This window comes from Corvus hawaiiensis, chromosome 4 (genome assembly GCF_020740725.1).
Source record: "Corvus hawaiiensis isolate bCorHaw1 chromosome 4, bCorHaw1.pri.cur, whole genome shotgun sequence".
Taxonomy (NCBI): domain Eukaryota; kingdom Metazoa; phylum Chordata; class Aves; order Passeriformes; family Corvidae; genus Corvus; species Corvus hawaiiensis.
Window position 1 is genome coordinate 29,801,080 of NC_063216.1, and position 26,563 is coordinate 29,827,642.

At 40.4% G+C, this 26,563-nt stretch overlaps 1 protein-coding gene across 2 annotated transcripts; it reads right to left on the minus strand.

The window, feature by feature from the left end:
- On the minus strand, positions 1-26,226 carry ST13 (ST13 Hsp70 interacting protein). Of its 2 annotated transcripts, none has more exons than XM_048301716.1 (12): positions 26,066-26,226; positions 21,034-21,091; positions 19,745-19,814; positions 19,571-19,641; positions 18,975-19,041; positions 18,320-18,404; positions 15,709-15,819; positions 14,667-14,769; positions 11,371-11,487; positions 10,630-10,681; positions 9,361-9,455; positions 1-4,449 (listed from the first exon to the last, which is right to left on the minus strand). In XM_048301716.1, exons 1-12 carry the CDS (start codon positions 26,173-26,175, stop codon positions 4,321-4,323), a joined length of 1,068 nt encoding a protein of 355 aa, XP_048157673.1. In that variant the 5' UTR covers positions 26,176-26,226; the 3' UTR covers positions 1-4,320. The 2 variants fall into 2 exon arrangements, with proteins under 2 accessions (XP_048157673.1, XP_048157674.1); XM_048301717.1 differs by lacking the exon at positions 26,066-26,226 and adding an exon at positions 25,633-25,854.
- Positions 26,227-26,563: the final 337 nt, after the last annotated feature.

Sequence of the window (26,563 nt, forward strand, 5' to 3'; positions counted from 1 at the left end):
TTCTGCAAATACATTTATTTATTGATAAGATCTCAAGCTTGTCTGAGATCATCCATCTAGAATACATCTTTCAAAAGTGTGTTTGTACAGCAGACATATACAGTAGTAACACTTTGTTAGCAAGATTACAAATTAACATTTGGATTTGGTTAGTCATCAAGATTCAGATTTACAGGAGAGTCCTTGGTATTTACATTCCGTGCGACCTCAGGACCTCCAGTCAGTAGGGACAAGGAAAGGTTTGTCTTACATGAAGCTCCTGTTTGTGAGGATCACATCAAGTGAGTATCACTTACCCAAGCTCTGATTCACAAGGTGATCAATGACTTGTAGCCCGGTCACTTGAATTTTTTTTCCTGCTCCACAGTACAGAGTCACCAGCAACCACCTGACTTGCTTCATTTGTCACATTAAAACTGTTCTTGCCTCCTCTGTATGTGCATTTTCTTTTATCACACTACTGACCTCCTATGATTTGTCTTGTGGTACTGAACATGGAGGTGTCTCCATTTGATTGGACACCACCATTTTTTACTCCACTTCAGCTCTTTGGTAATCCAGAATTACTTTCCTACAATGCTGCCTTCACTCCATCATGTGTGAAGCAAGGTTGAGGCCCACCTACAGAGCTCTGAATACAGTTCAGGAGACACCTTTCTCCAGGCATCAGAAGAAAATACTGCTACTGTTTTCCTAATGAACCACCCTCCAGCTCCAGGTTACCAATCCACATCAGGACCAATAACTGCCAGTGTCAGAGTGCCCTGCAGCAAACGAAAGGAAAGAACCCTCCAGTCTCTACCATCAGTTCAACAACCCACTTGCTCTACAGCCCTGAAAGCACTGCAGCATCCCTACATGCCCTGTGGGATTTAAAAGGGGCTCCAAACACTTCCAGTCAGCAGCACGCCATGATCCATAGAAAGGTATATGCCAAAGCTAACCTGGCTTCAGCTCCCCCTGGCTAGGTCCAGAATCCCCCACCCATATGGGTGAAGGATTCTGCTTGGACAGCAGGTGCCATGAGCTCCCATAACAACCTTATTTGCTCTTCTATCCCACAGAAGAGGGATGTACAGGCATATGCAAGAGTGTGGCTTGTATGAGCTTTATGCAAAAGCCCTGAAAGTAACACACAAGAAAAACGAGGTGGCATTTAAAGACAAATATTTTAAACTACATATAGTACTTGCAAAAAGCTGTTTCTGTAACATGGTTTTACCTTTACATGGCTTTTTAATACTCATTGACCCATTCTCCTCTGGCCTGTCACTGTTCTACCTAGGCTTGTCCCACCTGCCTTCATCCAACTTTGAGAGTCTGCCTCCTACTCATCCAATCACTGCCTTCCCACAAAGACAAACCAAGCCACTTCAACAAATACCATTTATTCATAGCCCAACAATGAAGGGAGAGAATATTTCCAAAAAATTCTGGTAAAGGCACCAAGCTTTGCATTCTCCACATTACTATGCAAAGGGACTCCCTGTGAACTAGAACAGCCTAGAAGTGGCAACTGAGGGGACACTTGCTTTCCCTTGGGGCAGCAGCTGAACCACAGAGGACAGTGAAGTCACTGGGACTCACACAGGAACAAGGCTATGAGCCTCCGCTACCAGTCAGCCGCAGCTGTGTCACTGCATTGAATCTGTGGCATGGGATCAGCCAAAGAGCATGGTACAGGACTTGTGCACAAGGCAGAAAGGCACACCTGAGCCAGGGGCAGGACTGGCAGCACTCTGTCCTAGTTGACATCAATACGCTCTTGCAGCTTTCAGAGTCAAACTGCCAGCAGAGCTGATTATTGCCACTGCACTTACAAGAACAACCCCCTACTCTGTGCTGCAACAGAACAAATAGCCTGAAGCAGCTGCCAGTAAATACAGGAGCAACCAATGAAAACAACAACTTCCCCCTTTAGCTACTTACATACCACATTTGGAACTTCCCATTTTTGCTCATCTCTTGTGCAGTTAGCTTTCTGCACTTGTACTTCTGTTCAAACCAGTTTAGCTGCTTAGATGTCCACACACTAACTCAGGGAGCTGAGATGAGGTCCAGACAGCTCATCAATTTACTTGCTGAGCGACACTAAAACCAAAAAAGCTCACACACCAAAGGAGTCATAGGATGTGTATTCCCAAAGAACAAGAATTCTAAATAATATAGCTAAACTGCTAACACCAACATCAAAATGAGGGAGCATGTTTTCATTGAATCAACTCTCAATAAGGGCAACTGATGTGTAAGCAAGCGGGCAGGACACAGATACGACCATTTCTATTAGGTAGGAGTAACTTCCTACTTTTGACTACCCATGGCTAGACAGATACAAACAGCCCAGATGGAATAACAGGAAACTGTAGGGAATAAACCTATATTCAAGATACTCTGATTTGTGCACAACACATATGCACTAGCCTGAATGCAGAAGTCAAGATTCAGCCTATTTTGGGGGTGACCTACTTCAAATATCTCTGCCCAGGAATGGGAGATCAAGACTATGACCAAAAGCCATGCACACAGCAACACACAGCTGTAATTTGAGTTCATTTGGTCATGAAGATAAGCCCTTAGGCATTTAGTTCCAATTTAAAACACAAGTTATATATACAGTTTAATTAAAGCACTTCCACATTTAATTTAAGCAAAATAGTTTTTATCAGAAAGTTACACAAACCCAAGAGGCTGCGTTTTCCAAAACCATACTTTATTTTTAAAGGCTAAGAGAAGTATTCAGAACTGTATTTCTTAAGCAAAAAGATTCACATTTCACTGTGTGGGGTCATTAGCAGGAGAAAAAGCATTTGGAAATTTACTTTTTTGTAACTGCTGTTGAGTTCCTACATTAAACCAGATTTGTTTAAAAATGGTAACATCAGTTATGGCTTAAGATACAGAATTACAAAAGAGTAACACAAACCTTGAAACTCAAGTGGTGAACAGGTAACGATGGTAATTTTTTCCCACATAAAGATGTTTTAGCCAAGACAAACAGAAGCAACTGTCTTTATTGGTAGCCAAATCCACTGAACATCATCAGCAGAACATCATCAGCACAGACACTGCTTCAAGGATACCCATGCTGATAAATGCATGTGTTAGAAGAATGTTTTGTCTGTTCCAATTACTTCATCTTCTCCTCCGTATCACAAGCCTCAAAACCATGGAGGTATGAAACCACAACAGATTTTTTTTTTTTTTTTTTTTTTAAACAAGAGGCTACAAGAAAAGATGGAAGACTACAGAATGTGGTGAAGAAAGAGTCATCACCTCTACAGAGACAGCAGGACTTTGACCAAGAAATTTTAATCAGCGAGCATGTAAGGACTTAAACCAATTCAGAACCCAGAGCTGCAATTTTGTTGGGTATTCTCCCCTTCACCGACCTATAACTCTGCATATACATGTTCTGGATGGCTTGGATTCAGTGGGACAGAGGTAGTGATGGGAACAAGATTCCTTCCCTAAAGTTTCCAAATAGATGCAACCTGGTAAGCATGGCCCCAAGGAAGGATGAGCAGAGGGCCTGCCAACTGGGAAAGGACAAGAGCACAAGCACAGACAGTAAGCTGCTCTCCCAGACGCAGACCGATAAATAAAATGTTATGTAAAGGTGCTGGACAAGAACTGAACAAGTAACAAAACATCTGTGGCCTCTGCAATATGTACTTCATGCCAGCTTGTGCAAAGGATAGAACTGTACCTTTGCTGTACAGTTGTGGTGATTGAAATTATATAGGATTTGCAGTACTGCCAGAAGTTCCAGTGTGTAACTAGCTAGCCTGATTATTCTGATAATAGCTCTACAAAGTCAGTCACCCATTAAAAAAAGTAAATCTGTATTTGTAGACAATTCCTTTATCCAGTTAGTTCTTCAGACTTGTCCCACCTTTGCTATTTTTCTGTCTTAAGGGGATTATGACAGACTTCAACTGTTAAAGTTCTTTCCCCTTTGCTCAGTGAGAGCAATTTAAAAAATAGCATGTTTTTATCTTGCACTCCTAGAACACTACAATTTGTTGTAAGCGTACTCATTCAGAGAAAACTGTCTGTAATACTTACAATTAAATTTATAATAAAAGGTTGCAACTCTTGGACAAGAAGGGATGGTTGAAACTAGGTCATCTGAATATAATTTGAGTTCTATAAACCAATAATTGAATAAAGTCAATACTTGGGGCTAGAGAGCAGTTCTCCTTAGAACACCCCATTTCTCTTCTTAGGAAGATCAGAGGTAAAATGGTTTGTTTTATTGCAACACTGGTTAGCCAAATCCAATCCTTCCCATTCAGATATGATTTTTAAGAACCAGGGATTTTATGGTTTACCGCCAAATTTGGCAGACAATTTACTGATGAGATTCATGACCTTGGGATTGCTCTGGTACTTGGACATATTTGCTGGGTTCTGGGCAACATCTTGGAATGCAACCATAACTTCTGGATCCTGCAGGACAAAAAGCAAAAAGAAATTAGGGCATTTGTACAACAATTCTACAAAAGTGATTATGTGGTTCCACATGAATCTAATCTTGCTTTTACATAAAAAGACTACATTAGACTTCTGGCAAGAAGTCTCTAAAGACAACCCAGTAATACAGTGTATGTTGTTAAGGCACCAGAGTCATTATTGAACTTGTTACAGTAATAGTTCAGTGCATGACAAGGGGGGATAGGGTAAGAGTTGTGTTTTTCCAGAACAGGAACTACCAAACACAGCCACACCTACTGTATTATTTCTGTTCAGGCATCTTTCAAATGCATTTTGAAGGAGGCAGGATTTTGATGTGTGTAGTATGCATGATAGGATAACTCTACTCTGAGCAACAGCTAATTCTCATCTGTTGGGGAAGATGAAACAGGAAAGCCTTATAAATATGATTGCCTGACAAAAGATTTTGGGAATATGAAAACTACAGGCGACATCGAAATGAAAGCCACCTTTGAGATACCAAGTCTTAGTTACTGAACAACTGGAAAACAATGGTATGGCCGACTGAAGGTAATCCCCTCTTGATGGAACAATACCCTCTGCTTGCAAACAGGTCCAAGGGTCAGAGCAGACCCTACTAGCTCAGCAGAAGGGGTCCAAAGAGTAGTTTTTAGGAGTTAAGATGTAACACTCTATGGTAATATAAGAACTCTTATAGGCTGTATGTAAATGCTATAGGATTTGTATCTTGTATTAGATTGGCTAGTGAAAATTAGAATATTCAGTACAAAAGATGATTTATTGTATTGTAACAAGGACTTCTCCACCACTCTACTTACTCCCTTACCCGCTTACTCTCTTACTTACCTCCTCTTCGCTCACTCTTACTCCACTCTTACCTACTTGCTCTTACTTTTACACTCTTGCTCTCTTGGGCCTGCTCCGAGCTGCGGCTGGCAGCTCTAAGCAGTGCCCCTATACCCACGCCCTTTGCAATAAACCGCATGTTCCAAGATCTGACTTCAGAGATCTCTCGTCTCCGTCCGTCCCGACCGTCCAACCCACCCAAGGTCCTACACTCATCCTTTTGTCATTTTTTCATTCCAGCAGCAAAAGCCTGAAACCGTTGGGTTGTGAGCAGACAATGTGGTAATGTTTGGCTTTTAAAAATGCATCTAATTCCCAGTCATTCCTCACCTTCACTGAGAAATCACACATGGAAGAGAACCTTGTTATCTTTCATCACACTACTGTGTTGCAGTTGATAAATACATCCACATATTCCATTAAGTCAGTGCCCAAAAAAATAACAACTCCATCTTCTCTATTTAGTATGAGAAGCATTAATACCTTTTTCCCATACTTCTAGTACACCTTTGGCTTCCACTGAACTTGAACTGGTTTTATTCGTTTTACATGTGTATGTTTTGAATATAAGGAATCTGTATGTATCGACTTTACATCTCACCCTGGAGAAATGTTTTCAGTATAAGCAATATCTACAAAAATTCCAATTTCTTTTAATTCAACAAAAGTGCAAGCAGTTTATTATGTTCAATACAAGTCCCAGATGTTAGCTGTAATTTAATCTGCTGTTTTTTCTAGGACATTTAGGTATTTTCACCAAAAGATACACTGCTCCCTAGACTTCTAACCCACTGCTACAGCAGGCATGTTTTTTGGAAACCATCAAAACCGAAGAAGTGTGCCCAGAGCTGTCTGTGCTACAATAACACCATCCTGTATCTATTCTAGCATGGGACTCAGTCCAAAGCTGTTTAACAACTCTGATCCTAAACTGCATTTGGAAGGTGTGGACTCCACTGAAAGCACCCACACACCTCAGTCATATTTTATACGTTGGGAACCAAGAGTCCAGTATTATGGGAGGATTTGTGTTGTCTCCCTCACAAAAGATAATCCCCAAAAGTATATGGAAAACAGAATGCTGAAGTTCAGAAAAGAGAGACTAGATACATTCTCTCCACTTTACAGGATTCCCACGCAAACAAAAAAGGAAGACTTTCACAACCTCAGACTTCTTGAATTGATTTCAAAATAGGGCATATGAGTATAAAGATAATGTAATGTTGTTAAGTGTGTGGTTTCACTTATATATGAATCTGGAACAAAAAGCTGAGTAAGCTTAGTCACTAGTTTGTGTCAAAGCACACCTAAATTAATGTTAAATATCCAGTTTTATGCTATGTGTTTCACCTTCCTATCAATTCAGAGCAAGTAAATGATTCTGTTCCTCTGTGACTCCCTGGAAACTCTCAACCTTACAGAGTGTTTGTAACATCCACGGTTTCACATTGATGAGCAACATTATCAAAATAAAGTGTTAAGACTGAGGATATCAACATTTCTCTAGGGAAATGTTCAGTACATAAGGTGGAATGGTAGCCATTCCATTAATGGTACAAGGGAGACATTCAGTTTTCTAATGCTCTAGTCTTTAGCTGCAGAAGGAAAAATAATACTTCCAAGAAAAAAGTTATCACTATTTTTTTTTTCTAACTTAACACATTTTGTTGGAAGTCTGTGTCTAACATATGGCTACATGTCAAATTAAGAGTCCATAGGTTTACCTTACAGATCACTCCTTATAAAAAACACTTCTACTTGACTCCAAAATGCAAATGTCGTGTGTCTAGAGAAAGCTGTTGTATATGCAAGATACAAAGTACTGGACAGCCCTCCAGATAGGCAAAATAGTAAAATAAAACACACTAAAATTTCAGTCAATTCTTCTGGAGACTAGAAAGCTTAGGGGCAAATGAGCTAAAATAACATACATTAGAAGTCACTGCAAAAAGTCACACCTTGCTTTCATTAAGAAGCTGTGAAAAGAAATGCAACAGAAGTTTTGCTGCTTTGAGCAAAAATAATAATAATAAAAAATCCTGAAGAAATAAATCTTCAGGTAATGGAACCAGAAATCTCCCTCAAGAAAGAATTTTTATAGTGATTTGCAGAGATCACAAAACCACAGAATTGTTAGGGTTGAAAGGGACCTCTGGAGGTCATCTAGGCCAACCCCCCTGCTCAGGCAGGGTCACCTAGAGCAGGTAAGATTTATGCCAATGACAAGCAGTAATTTCCCTAAACATGTCCACAGGCATCCATATCTGGTTCTTTGGTTGCTTCTATGGATAACAAAATGAAGTTAACAGCATAACTAGTTTAATCTGGCTTGTCTTCAGGCACACACAGTTGTCAGGCTTACTGAGATGTTAAAAGAGTCAGGCACATTTCAGTGTTAACTCATGGAGAATAGTCTCCAAAATGATGAGATCATAGCAAGTCTAAGGAGACTGAGGTGGTGGCCTTCACTCTTAGAATATTCCCAATTTGGCACTAACTCTTCACTACGAAAAGTCTCTACAGACTATCAGTTAAAAAGCAATTTTGGAGCAACTTGTGTGATTCAGTATGTTCAGACTTTTTTGTCACCTCAGATAACAGACATAATAGCTGCCAGCTAACATTATCCATCAACATATTCCACAGCTGCACTGAGCAGATGCCAAGCAGTAGAAACTACTGTCTTTTAAAATTAGAGCTTATATGGCCACTTCGGAAAAGACCAGAACGCAGAATTGGACATTTTAGGAAAAGGTGGCAGTGTAGACATAGATCAAGTTCTAATAAATCATATCTAGATACCAAGTTGGTACAAAGAGGACAGTAAGAGACTCAAGGTTTGCTAACAGGCTGTACATGTTAAAGCCTGCCTGCATTATCAGAAAACACTGTCAACACACATTCTTGCAACTGAGTCCTACCCTATGTTGGGGCATATGTAATGAGCATGCAATGGAGTTTTCTTAAAGGCATATGACAAGCACTTAATATTTAGCTGCACCTCAACACTGTTTTCAGCAACCTCTCATCACAAACTCCAGTGTTACAGCAGGAAGTAGCCAGGTAAGGAAGACAGCTACAACACAAGGGCCCTTTCTGCATGGTTTGCATGCAAGCCAACATCGCTGACTGTGGCAGTCCAAGTAAAGGTGTGTTTTCCAACATCAGCAACCATAAAGAAAATGAACCCACAAACCTTTGCATGGTAAGTGATGTTTTTTTATGATTCCAGGGCATACTGAATAAGGTTCCCTTGAGATGCCTTTATTTCAATGAGCTGAGGACAATATGTAACTCTACTTTAACCACAGCAATCCAGAAAAAAGAAACAAGACAGTTTTATACTTGATTATTAGAATGCAAATGTGACTACATAGCTCTGACTTTTTTCTAGCCCACCAGCCCTTAAAACTGATGTTGCCAGATATGTTCCATTTAATCTGTTGAAATACTTTTCTTGAGTCGAAGTAGTCATGACATTGAGCAATTAATTAATTGAGCAATTAATCAAGTCCACTAGGGAAGTAAGCTTTCTGCATATGAATTCAGAAAATGTCCAGTGAAGAACTATTCTAATAATACTTTGTCTGTGGCAAAACCTCAAACATTTAATCTCCTAAGAGAAAGGTAATTCTCATCACAATATTATTATAATATATTGTGTTAGAAAAATATTAACAATTTTTTGTTTGTGCATAATTATCCCTCTACGAAGTGTGTGCATTCAAAAAAATGAGCAAGTGAATAATAATGTGTGGAAAACAACCACTTGAGAGAGAGTTTTTCAAAAGATATGACAACTGCATATGGCACACAGTTTTGCCTATCACAGACAGGGGGCAGGGTGTGTGTGATTTTTAATTAAGCTTCCATTAGTTTGCAAAACAGCTAACATTGAATCCAGACAATCTGGTGTCACACACATCAGGAAAGAATTTTACAACAGAAATAAGCAAGCACCCCATCGCTATCCAAAAGGTCACATCTTCCTTCCTCCCCTTAGGCTCTTAGGCAGTTTCTCTTTCCGAACACGTAGCTTTGACTTTAACAAATACTCACCTGCATGGCTGCCAGAACTTCGGGATCACTGAGAATCTCATTGAGACCTGGCATACCTGCCATTCCTGGCATACCTCCAGCCCCAGGAAAGCCACCTGAAAATCCAACACAAGAAAAATGCATGATGAAGAACATTTAACTCACCTATACAATAATTGTGTTCACTGAGACTAAGACATACTGCCCTTGCCACATCTCTAAAGCCATGTCCTTCTATAGGGCTACAGCTGGTCCACTCAATGGAAAGTAGGGTCTTCTCTTACTGTGAAGACCTACATCTTCTTTCATCCATGTTTTTAACCCAATTGAATAGGAGACTTGTAATGAGTACACTTCTTTTTCTGGTTAACTTAAATGAGGTAGGTCTCAAACTCAGGAACATAAGGAGTTTGAATGCCTGGGGTGAACAACTTAGGGCAGAAGCAGCTCAGTAGTATTATGTCCCAGACACATTCCACATTTGGCAGGAACTTTAGGTTTTGAAAAATTGTACCACCAATGGGAAAAAACCCAACAAAACACCAAGAAAAATAACCCTGAAGCAAAATTCTTGAGGTTCTCTTACAGAATCTTTATTCAGTAGCTTCCCCAGCTGTGCTGAGCATAACACATATGGTCTCTATCTGGCTGCTGATGCAATTGGAGCATGCACACAGCCTATCTCAACTCTCAACTACAGCTCAATCTTAAGAGCATTAGTACTTTTTTTTCTCCCCAGTTCACTGTCTAACATGGAAAGCCTGATTTTTGTGATGCTGTGAAGGATAACTTTTCTACAAGGTAATCTGCACTACCTCCTTTAAAAAACTATTCTGTTTAATAACAGCTTGCAACCAGCACAGACTTCCCTCATGTTCAATCCAAATTTTCAACTTGAAAACTACTGTTCTTAAGCAAAATGGATTCAAGACAACCTTGGTAATTTAGAAAACACTTTTATACTCATTTTTCAACACATTATCAAGCAAATTATGCTTCTTTTGTTTTCCCAGACCTAAATTCTTTCATTCTGTTATCCTCCAGTTATTCATTTCTGTCTTCGCTCTACTTGCTACACAGCATCAATCCTCAAGAGAAAGAAACCCAACCCTCTTACCACTAGTGCTCCAAGAGTTATTTGTACACAAGTTCTAAACTTCAAGATCTTTCTTGAAGTAAGATCTTTCTCTGTGTCTTGAGAACAAATGCTATAAAAACAGCAGTTATAACACTCCATATGGAAACAACAGCCACCTCTACCTCAAGTATTGGTGCTTAAAAATAAAATACCTGGGAAGCCACCAAACTGAGCTCCTCCTGCCTGTCGCCTTGCTTCTTCCTCCTGCAGATGAAAGCACATCATTCCACAAAAAACAATGGAAATGCAGCCTGTTTTCTACTGCTCAGCTAGGTTTAGGAGAAAAAAACCAGCCGAGACTGTTTCAGGCAGATATGCTATCACAATAAACAAAGCACTCTACTGTGGTTCAGAACCACTGACAAGAAATTGCTCTGTCTGTTCTTAATTTTGTACGTGATTGCAGGTTAGTTATGCAGAGTATGTTTCTACTGAGTACGAACTGTACTATTTCTTTTAGCTTCCCAACTGTATTTTTAGAACTCCCACCCCCCACAAATTAAAATATATAATTAAAGCACAAAAAAAAGCAAGCAAGAAAAGCAAACTGTGCCAGGAATTGAGGAAGAGAAGTGAAGTATAATTCTGAATTTAAAACCTCCCACTCTGGGATACATAAGTACTTTAAGTGAAAACTATTCTGGAACAGTCATACAATAACTGACTTCTTGAAATACAGGATTAATAGAGATTCCAGAGACTGTTTTTGTCACAAGCAATAAAACCAGATGAACTCAAATGCCCTCTTCTCCAGATTTCATTACCAGTCAAGTAAGCAAGACAGAAACCAACTCTCTAAAATTTAAAACATTTTTTCCTCTGTAATTCATTTTAACCAAAATAACTATGACACTCTCCAAATAATTAAGAGATATTAAAGCCTAAATACTCACCCTTTGTGCTTTCTCATGCTCCTCCCGTGCCTTCTTCACTCTTTCCATTCTTTCCTTGATTTCCTTTTCTTCACGCTTACGCTCATATTTTCGTCGATGTTCTGCAATTTTCTGTGCCTGTCACAATGGAATACCAGGAGCTCCTATACATGTCTAGCATATCACACAATGTATTTCAATACAAAACACATGTAAGCATAACCAGCTGGTTCTACCAGTTCTTAAATTTCACACCCTAAAAGGCTCTTTGTTTTAGGAGCCATTTGCTACTTCTTTCCCATGGCAATCAGTTATTCATGTCTACTCAACCCTGACTGGATTCACCAAAACATGCACTCTAGCATAGTTTTTTGCAGTAGTTTTGGGACTTGCAACATCGTTAGAACTTGAACAGGTTATTATTCCATGTCCCTTCATATTTTTTATGCTAAAATATCAATTTCTCTGGGGCTAAAACCAGCAATTGCCCTGGAAAAGGGCACAATAAGAATTCCCACTGCATACACACACACTTTTTAGACAGTGTTACTGCTGTTTCAGATGCCTCTACAGCATGTACAGACCAACAGGCAGACCAATGAATTCCTCAATCAAACCAAGAAAGGGCTGGTGAGGAGGACGTTTGCTTCCCCTTAGTAATTTTTTCCTCAAGTGTATTAAATCTACAGCCCCAGCGAAAGAGGAATTAACAATCTTCCCAAGGCTCCTCACTCAGGGCTCATTATAACGACAGAACTAACTGCAGCACCACTTTCCTCAAAACAGAACATATCCTTACAAATGACTGCAAAAATAGTTCATGATTTCAGAAATAGTGTATGATGGTTACTCTGTACCATTCCTGTAACTAAAAAACACATACCAAAATCAGGGTGCAAGAACAAAGATACTATTACCACAACGGATACTCTTGTATTCTTTTAGAATACTCTTTAAAGGAAAACATTACTTTATAAGTAGCAGAGCTTTGATACAACTTATTTTAGCTAGGAGATACTCATTTCATACTACATCATTCCTAAGTGTATCTGCCAGAGAAAGTACACTGGAGGCAGCAGGAATGATACAGAGTGAATGCAGTACATGCTATCAGATCCTGATGTCACTGCCATTTAATGGCTCGTTAAGAGAGAGGTAAGTGTTCTGTTTTCTTTTTAATGAAGCATAAAGAGTTTCCAAAGTTTAGATTTTCATTATTTCTAAGTATTTCTCAAAACTAACTAAATGTTTTTAGAATTTGACTTAGACTTTTAGCTCAAAGTGCTACAAAATAAAAAATTCTAGTAAAGCTTGAAGTGAATAAATTAGATTAATGCATCCTTTTCACTTACTTAAGATTTTGAAAATGACCCATGAAAAGATGCTATGTTTTTCCTAGAGCTACATACACAATTTCCCATGCAGCCAGCAACTACACATCCACGTATCACAGATACTCTGCTGTTTCTGTGGTTCCTCCTCAGCCAAGCATTAAGTATACTTCTTATGAAAACCAGTTGAGACCTACATTAACCACAGATCAATAGTCTCATAAACAGAAGACTAAAAGGCTGTAAAATGGTTTCTATTGTCATTTTGCTGGAGACAGCAAAGACATGGTAGAAAAGCTGAAGTTGTTAGACACAGGAATGTTTATGCATGTGGGGGGTTTAAGCTTGACTGGCTGCCAGATGCTCACTAAGCTGCTCCCTCACTCCCCCCTCCTCAACAGGAGAGGAAGAGAAAATAAGGTGGAGAAGCTCTTGGCTTGAAATAAAGACAAGATCACTCACCCATGACCATCATGGGCAAAAAAGACTCAACCTGGAGAATATTCATTTAATTTATTGCCCATTAAAAATGGAGCAGCATGATGAGAAACAAAGACAAAACTAAAGCCACCTTCTTCCCGAAGTTCAGCTTTACTGCTTCATTTCCCATTCTTCCACTTCCTCCCCCCATCCTGAACAGCACAGTGGGGTGGGGGCTGTCATCAGTTCACTGTACTTCTGCCGCTCCTCCCTTTTCACACCTTTTTCCCGCCCCAGCGTGTCTGCCCCACAGGATACAGTTCTTCACAAACTGCTCCAGTGTGGTTGTCCCCACAAGGTTCAGTGCTTAAACAGACTGTTCCACCATGGGTCTCCCACGAGCTGCAGCTCCTGACACAAAACCAGCTTCAGTGTAGGCTTCTCTCCACCAGCTGCAGTTTCTGCCAGCAGCCTGCTCCAGTGGACTCTCCATGAGCTGCAGCTTTCGTCAAGGTGCACCCACTTCCTCTGGCATGGGATCCTCTATGGGCTGCAGGGTGGATCTGCTCCACTGTGAAGCTCCATAGGCTCGAGAAGGACAATCTGCTTAACCATGACCCTCTCTATTGGCTGCAGGGGAATCTCTGCTCCCATGCCTAGCACACCTCCTCCCAGTTCCTTCTTCACTGATCTTGGTGTCTCTGCAGGGTTGCTTCTCCCATATTTTTCTTCTTTACTGCCCTCCCTCTCACAGCTGTTATGCTGCATTTTTTAACCCTTTCTTAAATATGTTATCATGGAAGCACCACTGGCATCACTGACTCACTCAACTTCGGCACCAGCTGGAATTGACTCCCTCTCTCACAGGGACAGCCTCAGGTCTCTCCTTACAAGAGGCCAGCCCTGCAGTCTCCACCTTTCCCCAAACTTCCTATGTAAACTCAATACAATACAACAGCTGCCATCTGTGGTGTGTCAACCACTTCAAAGTAACAGGCAAAAACACATGAAAAAGGAAGCCTGCTATCAATAGTGTTACACTGGTTACACAGAAGTTCCTCCTTAGAAGATTGCTGGGGTCAGCCATGGGAGAACAGCTGAAAACCCGTTGGGCAAAGCTGAGGCTGCCCTCATGGGGCTGACTAATGAAAGTACAAACCAAAGCAAAATCCTTCCTTTAGAAAATATGCTTAAGGACAAAGCTTTGATCAACTCAGAAATATCTTGGGGAAAAAAATCCATTATCAGTTATCTCTTGCTTTTCTGAAGGTTTTTAGTCAAGATTCTAAAATACCTGGCAAACTTCAACTGCTTCAGATTCTTCTCTTAAAATTTTAAAAAGGAGCATACTTCATATTTTGGTTACATGCCCAGCCCCACACACTCAATTTCCCTACACTGCCATAAACAGCTGTTACTGAAGACAGAAGTATTTATAACTGCAGTCTGAAGTGTTGGAAGACACATGAACACATTTCTTCCAGACAACGCCTATTGAAGAACATGAAGGCAGCTTTGTCACTCAGACAAATACAGGGAAGACCTTTAACATTCCTCCCCACTTACTCTTGGCTGCACCTCCTTCAGCACGGCACTTGCATCTTCATCATAATCCAGTTTGCAAGCTAATGCAAGATCATGAGCAGCCTCCTCCCAGTGGCCAAGAAGTCTGGAATTGGGAAGACACCAACAGTCAGAAGGAAAAACTGAACACTTAACAGTTCTTCAAAGTATTTAACCATGCATCACTCAGAATTTTTACCTAGAGCTACAAGGACGCACAGAAGTTTAATAATCATGGTGTTTTCACTAAGTTGCACACTACAATACCACTAGAGGACGCTTGCTTGCTTGCCTGATATCCTTACAGTAAGTTTTGCTTGAAGTAACGACGAGTAAAAAACTCTCCATGAGATCATGTCATTGTCTGCTATAAAGAATGATCTAACAGGGAGAAGGTACCCTAGCTAAACACGTGAAGCACACTAAGATTAGCATTTGCTTTTTCCACTTTTATACAGGCCATAAGAATTGTCATCTTTTTTCTCTGATTTATTGCTATTTCAAAAAAAAAAAAAGTTTAACTATAGTTGGGGGGATGCCTAACACCATTTTAAATAATTACACTATTTGCTTAATAACATTTCTCAATTGCAACAAATGGCATTTAAATTTACTATGTAGAAGAGCTCCAGGATCTAAGGAATAAGAACAGCAGAGAAATGTTCAAGAATTATAGGTCAGTAAAAAAACCCAACAAACTAAGTGAAAACAAAAGACCTCCAAACAAATAAACCACACAGTCCTAGATCTCATAATCTTTACCAAATGATTAGAAAATGTTATTCAGAAAAGCAGTAAGCCATTAGAAGATGGGGGGGAGGAGGGGGAAAAAGGGGATGAGTGTACCAGGAGGACTACTCATAAATTGCCATCAATAAATCACCATCTTTTCTATTCTCTAAGCCACATACACAGCACAATGGTTTCTTGGCTCATGGCTACTGCTCTCAGGAACAAGACAAACAGTTCAGAGACACAGAGAAAGAGAATATATGAACAAAACTGTTTCCCCCAAGTAAAGATACTATCAAGTGCAGTTCATTACCTGTGTGCTTTTCCCCTCCATTTGTAGGTCTGTGCAGAGTCAGGATTAATCTTGATGGCTCTGTCACAATCTCTAATGGCAGCATTTGGCTTCTGGAGTTTCACAAAAACACTGTGGGAACAAGAACATTTATCATACATATTGAAATACCAAGTTACTAACTTAAGCTGGAAATAATTTTGGGTGACTAACAGGCAAGCTAGTGAGATAATGTATTTGAAGAGCTCAGTTCAAAATGATTTTATAGCGATAACAAAGTTGCTAAAATTTAGTCTCACTCTCCCAGCATTGTAGGTGAATCATTAGCAAGAACTGAAAGCATTCATTGTTCAGACTCAAGTCCTGCCAGCAAGAATAACCAGTGCAGAAGGAGAAGACACAGAAATGCAAAGGACAGTTCAGCCCTATGGTGCTTGGGGTCTATAGCCAGTGGCAACTAGCAATTTGAACAAAACAACAATAATATTCTGCATGCTATATTGCACAGTCTTTAACACAGTAACACAAAGAAAGCATGAGGAGTTATGCTAACCCATGACAGCAGGCTACAAAGATCAACAGCTAGAGTCATGAGGAAAAAGATATAGATGAGTCATCAAAATCAAAAGCAGCAAAACAAACACAAACTCAGAAAGAAGCCCCAATCCTCGTCAGTTCAATGTAAAAACTGAAAATTTTACAACACACAAGCATATCAGACTAACTGATAGAGCGGTACTTTAGGAGGTTCAAGTAATTAAAAATCTCTGAAGGAAACACTAAAAAACATTCCTGAATTGACAAAAGTATTCAATATTCAACATATTCCATGTCAAAACTTCTACATCTACATCTAATTCTACATCTCCCTTTTACATCTACTTGAAAACAATTTATCAACACTTCCTGTAAGTAACTTCATTATTAAGATTTGTTATAAAGCAAGTACAGAGTCACACACTTTCTTCTAGGAACAAACAGGTGGACAGGGTGTCAGGGAAGTGTCCCAAAGCTACACCTCACCAATGAGAGCCATTCCAACGTTGCTGGCTCCACAAAGCCACTAGTCTCTCAAACACACAGCCCCCCCTCCAGAAGCAAAACCATGGATTACTCATAGCACTTGATCAGCATGGTAAGTTTTACAATATCCTAATATATTATTCATTTCTTTCTACAACAGACCTAATTGAGGGAACTTTTAAACTTCTCCTAACATTCTTATTTTTCACTGCTATACCAGTCCTGAGAAGATATGGCACTGTAAGAGATTTTAAAAATACTGTTATGATGGCAACAGCAACAGTGTATTAAGGTACACAAGTGGTGTTACATGCAAAAATTTTGATATGGAAAGGAAAAAACCAGCAAGGCAAGTACCAGTTAAGATGTATTACAATGGAACAATTAAAGGACAGTAATTAATCTCATGGAAGTTGAAGTTTTCTTTGAATAATACCTTGCTATGGGAAAGATCCACTAAATTATCAAATCGTCCATGGTTAGTGGTCTTTTGCGTAAGAACGGAAAAAAAAATCTGCTTCTGCAACACATACTTGTCCAGCTTTCCTGAAGAATCAGGAAGATAAAGATGTTTGTGCATTATGAATTTAGGAAGTTCCCAATGCATCATCTGCAGCCTGGTAGATGTTATTAGCAGTAAGGTGGGTAGAGAACGGGCTGAGATACAGATGTGTCCTGTTCAAACATAAGACTGTTGAACAGAACAGTCTACAGGCAGTAGGTTTGGTCTACTAACAAATTCATTTAGCAGGTACAACAGGGACAGAATTCACAGGATTCTTAATTAAGTTTGCATCTAAACAGAGTATCATTTCAATCATCATATTAATCCCACAATAAACTTCAGATTTTACAAGTGTTTCTAATCCAGCATTATTCTATCTCCACACACCAAAAGCAGTATTGTTGAGGAATACTTTCAGTGCAGGTAGCTCCATGTGCAGCTGCAGTGTCAGCTGAAGACTGAACTCTCGTGCTGAGAGTCCCAGGCAAGAACTGGTGCCAGCCTTTGCACAGGGACCTGTGGCCCAGCCAGGTGACTGAACACTCTGTGACACAGCAGAAGCCCATGACCCCAGACTTCCACAAGCACAGACTGTGAGGGTATAAAAGCCCAGGGCTTCCTTTGTTTGGGGTCCCTCCTCAGAGGCACCAGCTTGAGCTGTTAGTTTGTTATTGCACCATGATTAAATTATTTTAAGGATCCAGGTATCTGAGACTGCTGTGGGAAAAGCAGGGTCAAGACAGTAAGGAAACCTGGTCTGACTGTGTGACTATGGGGTGTGTAGCTGCAAAGGGGTTTCAGTCCCAGCTCAGTGTGAGTGTGACTGCGAGGGTACCCCTGGAAGGTCAGACAGGAAAGTATCCTTAATGTTACCACGATGCATTTTGGAACACTATTCTGTTATTTACTGTATTATCAAGATTCTTTATATGGCTGCTTCAGCAAATCCGATGACTCAAACATAAAAAAAACTGCATGAAATGAACACTACCCTTTCCCTCCTGTGGTTTAAGTTTACACAGATCCTCAAGTTGCCTTATACCTAGACTCTTTAAGGAAAATAACACAACAGGCAGAAACATAAATCACTAGTTTATGACTCACCTTGCCCTCTTGGCATACAAGATGGCCAAACAAGGATTCAGCTTGATAGCATCCGTGAACAAGTCAACAGCTTTCTGAAGATCCCCTAAATATAGGTACCAGTGAAATTTCAATCATTATGTAATGAAATTACATCCAAATTCCCAAACCTTTCTTACAGTGTTATGTGCCCAGACACTTCTTAAATAGAACATTATCAACAAAGAAAAACCAATTTCTCCCTCTCACTATGCTACTGAAGTACAAACTCCAAAATTAATGCTTGAGAAGAGACACTTTACCCAGTTAAATTTGTGTATTTAACTTTGAATGCAATCAAATAGAATGCCACATCTTTATTATACACCTTTTCACTGCATTAAGACAAACCACTAGAGACACTAATCATAACATGGAGGAAACTACTATAATGATCAATGCGTAATTAAGATGCTGCAGTACCTCATTTCCCCCTCCCACCTTTCCCTAATTATGGCTACATTGGAAAAACAGTACTTGAAGAAGCTTTCATGTTCTAGATAGAGGAAACATACTTCTTGTTGGATACCCAAAACTTTCTTGAAAGCATTCAAAATGGTCCAAGATATCTATCTTCTTTTTTTAATAGGAGAACCAAACCTAATGTCCTTGAGTAAGTAAAAAAACAATTTATCACCTTCACTGAGAGCATTTATCGCTTCAATCTTCTTTTCGTTAGCTTGATCCGCCATCTCTTCAGTTACCTAAAAAAATTAAACGAAAAACACACACAAACCCCAAAAGCTGTAGAGTCCAGGCCAGAATTACCACACTAAGACTGTGCCAAAAGAGAAAGCTTCAGTTTTCCAATTCCAGAACCTTCATTTTAATTTGCATTGAAATCATAGTTCAAAAAAACCCACAAAACCTTTGCTTTCAGCTTGAAGACATTAGTCAACATTATTTTTAGCTATAAAACACCTGAAATCTAAGTTGAATAATTGTAGAATTCTACATATCTAGTTTGCATGGGTGTTTTGATAAACTTCTTTGGCATTTTCTGACTTGACCTTCCACATTAAACTTTTTGATTGACTCTAACCTTAAATAAGAAAAGACTGTGATTTTAAGCCAGTAAGTTTTCTGTAAGAAAAAATAAGAAAAAAAAAGAGCCAAAACAAAAGCTGGCTACACAGATAATAGAGTACTCATCCTCCCTCAGCTGCTATCCCTGATTACACTCAAACCCTCTTTCTATCTTTCCTACTGCCACACTGAAAAGATTTTGCTTACCTCCACATTTTCATCTCCCATTTCTTGAGGGTCATCGTTGTCTGGTTCAATCACTCCCTCATTGTCAATTTCTGGGGGAAAAACAAAAAGCAAGACTAAGCTCCATCTATAGAGACAGGATTTTCAGAATCATTTTCATGTTGGAAAATGCAGTAAAGTCACTATTTTCCCCACCTAAGTCACTCTCTTCACTTTCTGGTTCAGGTGATTTAACCGGCTCCTCTGGATGTTCCTCTGCTTTGCCCTGAGAGAGACACATACTTGTAAGTACACATTATTTCTGACTGATGCTCTATTTCCACTCTCATGAACAACAATGCATTAGAAAAGTCAGATCACTATACAGCTGAACCATTTTATTTTTAAGATACTAATCTCCTTTTCCCTCCTCTCAGATTAAGTCTATCATGTATGCAAATATTTAAGAGCTCAAATCTGGGCTCATGAACTTCTATTATTGGTAAAGCTGGTCCTTCCAATTTTGTAATTCAATAACCAAGACCAAAAAATCCAAATAACACCCAATTCAGACCCAGTTTTGCAGTGATTACTAACCAACTCTTCCACTTCCTGCCTTCCCTCACACTTTCTCTGGATCAAAAATTCTCTCAATCTAATACTATTTAGCTAAGGCCTTTTAGCAGGCAACAATAAGCTGATGATAGTGATTTAAATATTGTTTTCATTTGCCAAGGCCTGAGATTGTTGCCATACATACTTAGAATATTTTTTCAAAAATTTCAAATGCTTTCTTATCAACTTCTAACTAAATTTCATCCAAATCCCATAATTTAGCACATCCTGTCTATTATCACAGATACAAGCTGCTTGTCTTCATACTTAGTGTCACACACTATATTCAGTACATAGACACAATCCCTCCATAGAGCTCTAACTAGCCAGTAATTCCAGCACCCACTATCTTGTTAAATAAATTAAAAATCATCTTTTTTTCAAAAGAATTTCAAACTTGAAAAAATCCTGATGTAAGTATCTACACAGCAAATTTATTTTCTCCCTTAAAATAAATAACAAAAACCAACAACATCTTCCGCAACACTGCCTTAAAAATTTGATAGTTCAACTGATCACTTCATTACTTATCATGCTCATTAATATTTCTTCTCATGAAAAGATTATAATTTAATCCACTAATGACTAGAGAAGTGGTTTATAAACAGACAAGAGAAAACAAAAAAAAAAGAAATCAAGCCTCTGTATGGCATTTGCATTGCAGAGAACATCAGGCATTCAGGATTAGGGAAATGGAGCATGATAACACTTGAAATGAACTAGGAAGCCATCTGTAAGAAGTCATCTGCAACAGACAATGGGCAGGCTTCAGACTGAACTCCCACATTCAGCCCCGTCATTTGAGTGAAAACTGACAGCAATTTTCCCCCTTCTGCTGCTCAGTAATTTTGTCAGCATCAATTTTCCACGATAAATTTTTCATATCTCACCTTACTTGTCTCCTCTGTGGAGGTATTGGCTGGAGCAGGTGGTATTGTGCCTCCCATACTTTTTCAGCAAAACAGAGAAAAAACAAAACAAAACAGTAATATTATCAAAATAGTGACATGTATTTTATTGATTCAAATCCTGATAATCTCGCCTTTTTGTTGTAACACAAAACATGATGATCCATTTCACTGTCAAAGCAGCAGAGTACACATCCCCCACACTTTTCTCAGTATAGTGCAATGCACACTGTCTGTTGTACAACTCCATTGAGACTTGTACTCACTTGCATCACCCTTCACCCACCCACCCTTTCTCACAAGGAAAAACTGCCTCTTGGCTCAAATGGATTTTCTCCTTTAAATGTAATTTATGTTTGAAACAAAACTAGACATTATGATTATAGATATTACTAAAATTATTTTTTGAACAGAGGTCAAACAATTAAAGAGAACAGCCTAAAAGGCCTATGCAATTAAAATAAACCTGCTGCCTAGGAAAAAAAAAAATCATTTCTCTTACATACTGCAATATTCCTGCTTTTCCTTCATTACAATTAAGGAGCAGTCTTTGTAGAGACAGCATTCTGTCAATACAGAATAAACTTCCACATGCTATCGACTTTGGTTAGCAGCCAGGAATAAGAGGCTGAATTCTCCAGGTGTTAGATGGAAGATCTAATCATACCTATGACAGCATGCCACAAGGAATACCATTCCCAGGCATCCCCTGCCCCAAATTTCCACCTACTGATGGTTTTCAATAAAAATGATTCTATGAACTCAACAACCAAATCCTTGGGGCCCTACACAAGATGGGATGCAGGGGAGAGGAGAAGGAGGCGGGCAAACAGGGGTGGGCAGGAGGAACTGGAAGGATGTAGGACTATCTGCTTTCAGGAATTAGTGCAACATAAAACTGCACCCCAAGGATGAGAAGTTATAGCTTCTTAAGTCAAGCCACTGCAGTCCATTCTCCCCTCTTTTCTCCCTCCTGTCAGCAGCACCATCTCAGAGTCATGCTGAAAACAAACCTAAATGAGGAGGGATAGGACAGTGATAGGGATGAATTGGGGGGGAAAGGGTAGAAGAGTGAAAAGGAGTTGACAGGATTGACACATCCTGGCACAGGATTGACACATCCTGACACATCCTGCAGCAAAAGGCAAGAAACAGCACTAAACTACTTCTTATTTACAAGGAAAAACTGTCAAAAAAAGCCAAAACCAACAAACCAACCAAAAAAAAAAAAAATCCAACAAGTGACAAACCCCAGCATGTTCTGAAGCTCCCGGGATGCTGACATTACTTAATCAAAGTTATACTGCAAGGACTAAACAACTGCAGTCTGAGAAATCATTATCCAGCTAGGCAGAAAACACAGAGCATGAACTAACTGTTCCTCCTAAATTTTTGCCCTCGTAGGCTGACAATAGAACACATAACTCTCTATTAGTCCCTAAAAACCAAGGAGAGGACTACAGGGACCATCCAGTGAAGCCCTGGAACTGTCGCTGTTATCCCCAGAAAGATGGCAAAATCACAACATAAGTCCAGGTCAGATGATATGGCCAAAGCAGAGCTAAGCCTCCTTTGATGCCAAAACCCCATCTTTTATAGCATGGATCACAAAAGAGAAATTACATGATTGGCCTACTGACCCACCACCTCTCAAGGTGATAGGTTGAGCAGTAAGACACCCATTTCCAAATATTATTCTTAAAGAAGGAAAATAATTTTCACAGTTCTCAAAACAACTTGCAGGTGTAGAAACGATTTACTGTTGTCCATCCAGTTGGCATGAGAACGAAAGCTTTCACAGAGAAGCTGTGAGAAGCTGGATTTCTCTGTTTCTCAGCTACAGCATGAGAAAGGAAAAACTTCACAAATGCTTTCGCAGCTGGAAAATTCCTCTGTTCCTGCCTTTTAGCATCCACATGGAACTTTTCTTTTGCATAAAGAAAACTACAAATTACAAAGCATTTTAGCAGTGCTAATAGCTAATATCCATGGTATTAGCTGGTTTGAAGTCTGACACCTTAAATCACCTCAAGACTGAAACAACTTAGTCAGCCTCCTCTGTTCTCTTCATATCCCTCCAAAAACTATCCAAGTTTAGATCAGTTTGAGAAATGTTTACTAATATACATGCATATTTTATAATATGCTATTTCATGTACTGCCAAGGCTAAACAGTTTCACTCACAGTACTTGAAAATATTTTTGCTATCCTGGTAATCTCTATTTAAACTACAGTTATAATCCCAGAATGAAAAAAAAGTTACTCTAAAATCTCTTAAGCCAGTATTTGATTACAACGATTAAATACACAGCAGGGATATATGCAAAGTTTGCAATGTATTAAACCTCAGCAGTATACGGAAACACGAGACACTCTCATAGGAAAAGGGGAGTACTGAGCTGTAGAAAAAGAACAGACACACACAAGACACACACAGAGTGCAATGCCAGCAACAACTGGGGGTTGTCAGGACTCCATTGCAACAGTGACTGCACATTTCCACTCATCACAGCCATGAGAAGTGTCACGTTCATGACTTGTTGGAAGAACCGCAAATGTGATTTCTGCAACCACTTTTATTATTGACAGCAAAATTATATTTAGAGAGAAATTGGATTACCGTGAATTCAAAAGGGTAAAAACCTATTTAAACAAAACAACAAAAAAATGCAAAAAGCCTTATTCATCAATTAGGGATTCTATGTTTTATTTTTAAGGACTGCTATTGTTTCTTTGTTCAATTGCAGGGTTTTGAAACGTGTTTCCTTTAATGACTCATTTCATAATAATTCAAGCAAAACATTTGTATTTTTATGCAATTATGAAAAAATGGGCTTGATAAAACGAATGTCAAAACACTTTCCAAACACACTCACGCACTACCGTATGCTTTCCCTACAAAGAGAACCTCTATGGAAATATAGGCAGAACAAGGGTTAGAAAACAAGTGCATGAAAACAGGTAAGACTTAAGGTTACTGATGCAGTATTAACAGCTAGTCAGAAATAAAGCATCCCATTCTGGCTTCATGAGTAGTTAGCATAATTTAAATTAGAATCCCTAGGTTTAGGGGGAAAAATCAAATAGATTAGCAGAATTTTAGTTGAAAAATTTAATGATGGATTTTAGTATCATTTAGTCATTATTCTAATCATTCATAACACTACCTAGGTAAACAAACCTATATCTTTCAGATTAAGACAGATAAGCCAGACAGAGATGTAAGAGCTTCCGAGTTTATTTCCACCTGAAGGCAGGTCATGCTGTTTGAAGCAGCTTCCAAAGAATGATCAGGCCCTATAAATGCACTTAATTGTTCTACTGCAAACAGCACTATTATGTAAAGACAGAGGGAGACCCAGCAGAATTTCAGACAGTTTTGCATGGAAAGTAATTTGGGTACCACTACCACCAGCCAAGTGTATTATTTAGGCAAATATAGAACTCAAATACGTGAAGAAAACCAGAAAACTTGAGAGAGCTGTAGGAGGTTCTGCTCTGAAGTATTTTTTAACTTTTGAGATAAAGACATCCAGTGAAGATTTTACATGTAAAAAACATTCCATGGCTCTAAATGTAACTTCTGTATTTATAAGACAAGCACCAAATACAAATTCTAAAACTTATCTGGAAATTAAAGCCCTCCCCATTAACATGGAGAAAGTCAGAGGGTCATCTCTCCATTCCCTAACACTTTCTTTGACCAAAAGAAGTCAGTGTTCTTCCTCTCCCTCTTAAAGCAGTCTGTCCACACCTTCATATTTACACAACAGAAGTACTGGAAGAAACCCAGGGTGAGGCACTGAGGTATTTTATGCAGTAGCAAAAGGAAAAAAGGCCTGCAGTAGGGTGAGACAGACATCGATCTCCTTCCTAGACAGAGGTACATCCACTGTCAGTACTGCAAAGCCAAGTTCAGTTAAATACAAGTGGTTTTACAACCACAGTATTATTCAGATGCATAAAAAACCTCAAATATCACTGTAAAAGAACACGAATAAACACTTCATTGTAGCCATTTTCATTACAGGACATATTGTGAAATGCCGGTGTTTAGTTCTTCATATACGTGTGCATATATATACACCTATACACACAAAACCCTGCTGATTCAGATTAACGCAAATTTTCTAAAACAATTCCCACTTTGCCACTAAATAAAAATCTTTTAAATCCCATTTGCATAAAATGTGCACCTGAAGGTATGTCCTTCACTTCTTAAGAGTTCCTCAGTGTAGCAGCCATAAAAGCCAAGCAGAGGTACTGGAGCTGAACACAGGGGTTCTGTGGGTTCTCTGCCAGCAGCAAACAATCGCAACCCTTCCAGCCTCGTGCTTCTGGGCGCTCAGGGTGGAACCCAAAGAGGATTTTTAACTGAGAAGCAGCTGTTACGACAGGCCCGGCTCACACAGAGTACGTGCAGCGTAAACAGCAGGTACCTAAATGGCTCACAGGGAGCGGAGAATTCGACTACTTTTGAGACACTAAACTTCAAAGAGCAAAACACGTTTTGGACAGGAATTATAGCTGCCAGGTATTTTGTGCTTTGGGGTGCCAGGATGAAAATCAACGCCACTCACCTCCCCACAAACTCGGCTCCTTTTTAAGACAGGCTAGCCAACTCTGCTGCGTAATGCGAGAATTAGCTCAGTAAGTATTACTCTGGGGCTTTCCAGACTGGAAAGCTGAGCCACTGAGAAGGCCGGGGGGCAGGCTTTTTGCAATGGGAATAGCCAGCGTTAACGAAACAAAACAAAAAATTAACGAGTCTTTTTAACGCGCCGGGAGTGAGCCCGGCGGGAAGAGGAGAGGGCGGGAAGGCCGCAGCGCGGACCGAACCGGACCCGACCCGCGGGGGCGACACTGCGCGCTCCCCGCTCCGGCCACGCGGCGCGCCCGCGGGCCGGCAAGCGCTGAGGAGACACGCCCCCCTCCCCTCGCCGCGTCCCGCGCCACAACACCCTTCCCCCCTCGCCCCTTCACGGCCGCCTCCTTCCACGGCCCGGGACCGACCTCTCCACCCACTCGCGGAGGAAGGCGAGCTCCGGGGTGTGCAGCAGGCCCGGGTTCTGCTTGCACAGCCGGACGAAGGCCCGCAGCTCACTCAGCTTGCGCGAGTCCATGGCGGCACGGCGACAGCCCAGACGCGCTCGTTCCCCCGCCCACCCGCCGCGGAACCTTCCAGCCCGCCCCGCCCGCCCCAGGGTCTGGTGCCGCCCACCGCAATTGACTCCGCCCACACCAAACATTGTCCCGCCCACGGAAGCAGTGGGCGCGCCCACAAGTGCCGCGCAGCGCTGTGGAACCTTCTAGCCCGCCCCGCCCAGCCTTTTCCGAGTCCTCGACCCCGCCCACGGCACTGGTGGGCCCGGCCCTCCGCGGCGTGGCGGTGTGAAGGTTCTGGAAGCGGCAGCCGTGGCCTGGTAGCTGCGTTCCGGCCCGTGCGGCGCCGCTCCCCTGTTGCTGTTGTCGCTCGCTTCCGCCGTGGGCCGGGGTCCCCCTCGCGGCCGA

Excerpts from the sequence above, each read along its gene's own strand:
- ST13 (XM_048301716.1), bottom strand. The coding sequence starts at position 26,175 with ATGGACTCGCGCAAGCTGAGTGAGCTGCGGGCCTTCGTCCGGCTGTGC. Across the intron at positions 21,092-26,065 it reads CTCCGCGAGTGGGTGGAGAG|TATGGGAGGCACAATACCAC; the intron begins GTCGGTCCCGGG and ends TTGCTGAAAAAG. Across the intron at positions 19,815-21,033 it reads CCACAGAGGAGACAAGTAAG|GGCAAAGCAGAGGAACATCC; the intron begins GTGAGATATGAA and ends TGTCTCTCTCAG.